This window comes from Myotis brandtii, unplaced genomic scaffold (genome assembly GCF_000412655.1).
Source record: "Myotis brandtii unplaced genomic scaffold, ASM41265v1 scaffold40, whole genome shotgun sequence".
Taxonomy (NCBI): domain Eukaryota; kingdom Metazoa; phylum Chordata; class Mammalia; order Chiroptera; family Vespertilionidae; genus Myotis; species Myotis brandtii.
Window position 1 is genome coordinate 2,834,067 of NW_005365372.1, and position 7,112 is coordinate 2,841,178.

Below are 7,112 nucleotides of genomic sequence, written 5' to 3' on the forward strand. Positions count from 1 at the left end.
GACATAGTCCCACCTCTCTACTGTCATGGTCTGAGATGCAGGTGAATGAGAGTCCTGGCTGTCAGGCCGCTGAGAGCTGTCTGACCAAAGGGTGATTCTGCCTGATTCTGTGGGGGTGGGACTTCCTGCTCCCTGCTGTCAGTTTCCACAGCTGTGATGAGGAAGCTGGGGTGACAGAGGGAACCACGCCCTCCAAGCCACCCTCTCTGTTGCTCTGCTCTATGTCCAGCAGTCTCCTGTTCTGCCAAGTCCTCCAAACCTCCCGCTCTCTGCCTGCTCCTCTCCCGCTGTGCTCTCTGCCGGCAAGGTCCCAGGACCCTGCGGGCGTGGCTTGGTGCATGTGGCAGGCCTCGCCTCCCGGGCCGGCAATGGTCCCAGTTGCCCGTGGCTGCAGTCGCCTCCTGGGGCGCGTGACACCTGCATATGCAAACTAACTGACATCTTTGTCAGGTTAATTTGCATACTCACTCTGATTGGCTGGTGAGCGTAGCGGAGGGATGGTTAATTTGCATGTTTCTCTTTTATTATATAGGATTGGTTTTAGTTTTTGCACATTGAATATGATGTTGGCTGTAGATTTGTCACATGTAGCCTTTAATATGTTCAGGTATGATCCCTCTATTTCCACTTTGCTGTTAGTTTTTATAAAAAATGGGTTTTGGAGCCCAGCCAACATGTTTAAGTGATTGAATGTCAAACTATGAACCAGGAAGATCTTGGTTTGATTCCCAGTCAGGGCTCATGCTCGGATTGCAAGCTCAATCCCCATTGTGGGGCATGCAGGAGGCTCTTTCATCCTTGATGTTTCTAACTTCCTCTTCCTTCCTTTCTGAAATCAATAACAATTTTTTTTAAAAATGGGTGTTGGATTTTGTCTAATGCTTTTTCTGCGTCAGTTGATATCATCATGTGATTTCTGTTTTCCAATTTGCGAATGTTGTACCAGCCTTGCATCTCTGGAATAAATACAGCTTGGTCATGGTGTATGATCTTTTTAATATATTGCTGTATCCAGTTTGCTAATATTTAATGAGGATTTTATTCTCTGTGTTCATTAGGGATATGGTAGTGTAATTCTCTTTCTTTAGTGTCTTTATTAGTTTTTGGAATTAACATAATGCTGGCCTCCTGAAAAAAAAAACTTAGAAGTTTTCCTTCCTCTTGGATTATTTTTGAAATAGGTTGAGGAGAATAAGTATTATAATTCTTTTTGCATATCTGGTAAAACTCCCCTGTTAAGCTGTCCTGGCCAGGGCTGTTGTTTGCTGGGAGTTTTTTTATTACTGCTTCAATTTCACCAGTTGTTATTAACCTAGTCAGGTTTTCTGATTCTTCCTGTTTCAGTTTTGTAAGGTTGTATTTTTCTAGTAATTTGTCCATTTCCTCCAGGTTGTCCAGCTTGTTGACAAATAGTTGTTCATAGTATTTTCTGACAATCCTTTGTATCTCTGTGGTGTCAGTTGTTACTTCACCTCTTTTATTTCTGAGTTTGTTTATTTTGCTCTTCTCTATTTGTTTCTTAATGAGTCTGGCTAAAGGTTCATCAATCTTGATTTATTTTTTCAAAGAACCAGCTCTTTGTTTCATTGATTTTTTTTGGTATGTTTTTTAGTCTCTATGTCATTTATTTCCTCTCTGATCTTTATTATTTCCATCCTTCTACTTACTCTGGGCTTTTCTTGTTGTTTTTTTCTAATTCTTTAAGTTGAAGGGTTAGATAGTTTATTAGAAGTTTTTCTTCTTTCTTGAGGTAGACCTGTAGTGCTATGAACTTCCCTCTCAGGACTGCTTTTGCTGTGTCCCATAGATTTTGGCTTGTTGTGTATTAACTTTTATTTGTTTTCAGAAAGTTTTTGATTTCTTCATTGATCCCATTGGTAACACATTCATTGTTTAATAACGTGCTATTTAGCCTTCATGTGTTTGAATGTTTCTGAGTATTTTTATTGTAATTGTTCTCTAGTTTCATTCCATTGTGATCCAAGAAGATAGTTGATATTTCAATTTTCTTGAACTTGTAGGGATTTTTTTGTGTCTTAACATGTGATTTGTCTTTTAGAATGAACCATGTGCACTTGAAAAGAATGTATATTCTGTAGCTTTGTGGTGAAATGTTCCATAAATGTCAATTAATTCCATCTGATCTTGTGTGTCATTTTGTCATTTAGGATCCTTGTTGATTTTTTTTTGTCTCACAGATCTATCCAGTGATATCACTAGGGTGATAAAGTCCCCTATTAGGATTGTGTTGCTGTCCATTTCTCCCTTAAAATCCTCCAGAAATTTTTTTATATGTTTGTTTGCTCCTGTATTGGGTGCATATATAGTATGTTTACCAGATTCATATCCTCTTTTGGTATTGATCCCTTTAGTATTATGAAGTGGCCTTCATTGTCTCTTTTATGGCCTTCATTTTGAAGTTTCTTTGTCAGATTTGAGTATTACTACCCCAGTTTTGTTTTATTTTTTTCATTTCCATTTGCCTAGAATTTTTTTTTTTCATCCCTTCACTTTCATTCTCTGTGAGTCTTTTTACTGAGATGGGTCTCTTGTAGACAGCATATATATGGTTCATGTTTTCATATTCATTCAGCTACCCAATGTCTTTTGATTGGGGCATTTAAGCCATTTGCATTCAAGGTTATTTTTGATAGGTACTTATTTGTTGCTATTTTTATTCTGTATGCCTGTGTTCCTCCCTCTCTCTATTTCTTCTTTTTATAATAGTCCTTTTTGCATTTCTTGCACTGCTGGTTTGGTCTAATAAAGTAATTTAGGTGTTGTTGTTGTTTTTTGTTTGTTTTGTTTTTGTCTGTGAACCTCCTTATAGCACCTTTAATTTTGAATGATATCCTTGCTGAATAGAGTAGTCTTGGCTTTAGACCCTTGCTTTTCATTATTTTGTATATGTCATGCCACTCCCTGGTTGTCTGATGTGTTTATATTGAGAAATCAGTTGACCGTCTAATGGGAGCTACTTTCTATCTCTCTTACAGCCTTTAAGATTCTTTCTCTTTAACGTTTGCATTTAATTATGATGTGTCTCATGGTGGGTCTTTTGGGGTTCATCTTGATTGGGACTCTGTGTTTCCTGTACTTGTATGACTTTTTTTCACCAGGTCATGTTAGTTTTCTGTCATTATTTCTTCAAACATATTCTCTCTTCCTTGTTCAGATTCTTCTCCTTCTGGGATCCTTTAATGTGGATGTTATTAGGGTTCATGTTGTCCCATGGCTCCTTTAAACTTTCCTGCTTATTAATTTTTTTTCCAATTGTTGCTCTGAATGGGTGTTTTTTTCTTACCTTGTCTTCTAATATGTTGATTCAGTTCTCAGCTTCTTCTAGTCTACTGTTGAATCCTTCCAGTGTATTCTTTATTTCAGCTCTGTCATTCTTCATTTCTAATTGATTTTGATTCAGGGTTTCAACCTCATTTTTCATGCTGTTTTTTTAAGTTCCTTATAGATCTCATTAATTTCCTTGTAGTTCTCACTAAGTTGTTTGAGCACCCTAATAACCATTATTTTGAATTCTTTATCTGATAAATTGCTTGTGTCAATTTCATTTAGTTCCTTTTGTAGGATCCCTGGTCACCAAGGAGGCAGGCCCATGTGTCTGGTGGGGGGTCCAGTCATGGCTACTGGTCAGTTGCCAGATGGCAGTACTGTTTGTTTGTCCAGAGACACCGGGCCAGGCACAATGCTTAGTGGTGGTAGGTCTGTGCATCTTCGGGTGTTGGGTCCCAGTGGCAGGACCGGGTGCATTATCTCAAGGTGCCAGTCATTCAGGGCATGCTGGGTCAGTGGCAATTCCCCTCACTCCAGTTCTGCCCTCTGCCATGTTTGTTTTCCGTCCAAATAATACCTTTTGTTTTCATTCTTATCATTTAAATAAAATCTATATCCTCTGATTATTGAACAGTTCATTACTACTGAATAAATCAGGTATTAGAGTGCCATGTCCTGTAAATATAATATTACTTAAATTATATTATTTAATTTTTTGTAGCTGTTTCTTATATTTTGATGACAGGCTAAATATTCAAAATATTATTTTTAAAATTTAATTTACTTAAAATAGGACTTTCATGATAGAACAGTTTGGTAACGGAATAGATTAATGTTTTTTTTTTTTAAATTGTTTTCCTGTATTTTATTTATGGTTTTTAGGTGGCAGCCAATGCACACATTCCTCCAGACTACCTCCTTAAAATTTGTGAGCGGATTGGTCCCATACTAGATAAGGAGATCCCTCAGAGTGTTCCTGGGGTACAGACATTGCTTGGTGTTGGTCGGCAGTCTCTGTTACGGGATGCCAAAGGTAAGATTTTCTGTTTTTTGAGTTATGAGTAAAGAGGAGCACATTTTTAAGTTAAGTAAATGTTTGCATGCTTTTCTAAGTACTAAATTTTTCTAGTACAAATAAGTTTTTAGAGACCTAAAAGGAGTCCTTTTTTGTAAAGCAATAGAGGTAAAGGATATAAAATCTCTGTAATACTCTGGAATAGAGATCTTAAAAGATTGCTGGTCTAATTAGTGTAGTATAAACTACATTTTAATGTTCTTATATTTATGAGTTTTGATATCATCCTAATCACATAGAATATTTTATAACAAGTAAATGAAAATTATGTTATGTAAAATTGTAATTGAAAATATTTATTTTTAAAAATTATTATTTTTAAAGTATTTTTAAAATTGATTTTTTGAGAGAGAGAAAACAAACAAACACTGCGGTGAGAGGGGATCATCGATCTGCTGCCTCCTGCACACCCTCTATTGGGGATTGAGTCTGCAACCCGGGCATGTATCCTGACCAGGAATCAAACTGGTAACCTTTCACTGCATGGGTCAATGCACATCCATCTGAGCAACACCAGCCAGGGCAATTTTTAAAATTATTTTTTAATTTTAGCAGTTCCTTTCTGTAGGTCCATTGTTTTATTAATTGTTTATTTTTTTGTGTGTTATTTCGCTATTTCCTGTATTAACTATTTATTTTCTGAGAGTTGGTAAATATATACTTCAAATACATTACTCTTATTGATTTTTAGAAAGAGAGGAAGTGGGGAGAGAGAGAAATAAATAAATTTGTTGTTTCAAATATTTGCATGTTTATTGGTTGATTCGGACCCCAGATTGAACCCACAACCTTGGCATATTGGGACAACACTCTAACCAACTGATCTACAGGGCCAGAGGCTATTAATTGTTTAAATGATAGCAAAAGTGCTAGAGGGCTTAAGGGGTTTTACTCAGCTTTATTGAGGTATAAAAATTGACAAATAATATTGTATATTTAAAAAATATAGTTAAGCAAAAATATCAACCCATCAGTACCTGTTCAATACAGTTTCTCTTCCACGGTTTTTTTTTTTCAGTCTTTTACAGATTTTTTCTAAATTTTTATATGGAACCCTAATATATAAAATAGTGTTTTATGAACATAGATATATGAAATTACATGTTAAGGATATTTCTTAGTGTGATAAATACTTCAGGTCTAGCAACCAATTTATTTCTGTTTTGTATTATTAGCATAACTTGTTTAATATCCTGATATACAAGTATAAATAGTTGCATAAATGACACCAGTGTTTAAACATCTTATTTTATAATTTAAGGAAATTCTTCAATAAAGTTAATTTGAGGTTTTTAAGAGAGTAGTAGAATATTTTATTTCAAAGTTGAATTAGAAATATTTATTATGTGCTTGAGTCTTTTGATATAAGCATAAAAGGCAGACAAAAAACTATTTATAGTCAGTTATCATGTGATATCCATTTACCTATTATGGCACAACTGATATAACATGAGCATTCACCGAGAATAAATGTTTCTGAATTTAATCTTGCATACAAGTATGTAGTTTTATCCTTACTTATATTGTTTTGTATAAGTAGATATGTATAAACTTAAAGTCAAGAAGGACCAATGTAAACTTAAAACCTTATTAATCTCATGATATTTACATGAGATTCAAATATATGTGTAATAAAACTTCAGTTCTAGATCTGCACAGAAATAAAATATCCTGATGATATATTAAGGTACTGGTATTCACTAGTCATGACGTGTGTGGTTTAAAACATAATTAAATACATGCATTATATTTTTATTTTGACTTAAGCAATTACAAAATCTATTTTTCAAAATTTATCTTTATTGAAAGTATTACAGATGTCCCCCTTTTTCCCCATTGACCCCCTACACCTTAGGAAGAAATATATTTTAACAAATTGAATTGAAATTAGACATTTGCCTCAGAAGTGCAGTTAAAATCAAAAAACCAAAACACTGTTCTACTCCTTGACTAACCTTTGAATCTTTTTGTGTAGACTGTAAGAGTACACTATGGAATGGGTCCGCTTTTGCAGCTCTACATAGAGGCAGACCTCCAGAACTACCTGTAAATTATGTGAAACCTCCAAATGTGGGTGAGTAATGTCCATGTGAGTTATAAACATATTTTTGATTTGTTCCTTCCTGAACTCATTATAAAGCCAAATTTGAAGTATAAACCAACTGTTTACATTCTTGAATTTCATGCTGATTCCACATTTTAAAAATTATTTTTACCTAAAGCAAATTTAATCATAGTTTTGTAAAAGGTTAGCTCATGTTTTCCTTTCTTTCTTGCTGTCTTGCCTTCTTTGCTTCCTTCCCTCCTTCCCTCTCTCCATCCCTTCCTCCCTTCCTCCCTTCCTTCCTTCCTTCTTGCTCTCTCTCTCTCTCTCACTTTTTTCTCCTTCCTTCCTTCCTTCCTTCCTTCCTTCCTTCCTTCCTTCCTTCCCTCCCTCCCTCCCTCCCTCCATCCCCCCTTCCCTTCTTCCTTCCTAATAGAAGCATTTTTATATACTTCAGGTGTTTTTAATCATATGGATGACTATTTACATATCTATCTGTTGAACTCAAAGATTTTACAGGGATCTATGTAAATATAGCTTTCAGAAGGTAACAAAAGTTTCCTGAAAGTCACATGTCCTATTTAGAATATTTCTGAGTTTTCTCTGGTGACTACTGTGAAGAAATACTAGTAGTGGTTCCCAAGGATGTCTAGCTACAGAACCATTTATAATAAAGTTAACTTTTATTTTTTATTATTTTTTTTA

At 35.2% G+C, this 7,112-nt stretch overlaps 1 protein-coding gene across 2 annotated transcripts in view; it reads left to right on the forward strand.

Moving 5' to 3' along the window:
* The window catches only part of BRWD3 (bromodomain and WD repeat domain containing 3), a 138,356-nt gene that overhangs the window by 21,953 nt on the left and 109,291 nt on the right, over positions 1–7,112 (forward strand). Inside the window, exons 5-6 of one of the 2 annotated variants that reach the window (XM_005873239.2) lie at positions 4,171–4,321; positions 6,339–6,437. In XM_005873239.2, coding sequence (XP_005873301.1) covers positions 4,171–4,321; positions 6,339–6,437 — 250 coding nt within the window. The remainder of the gene's footprint in view (positions 1–4,170; positions 4,322–6,338; positions 6,438–7,112) is intronic. The other variant, XM_014545330.1, reaches the window with a different exon arrangement.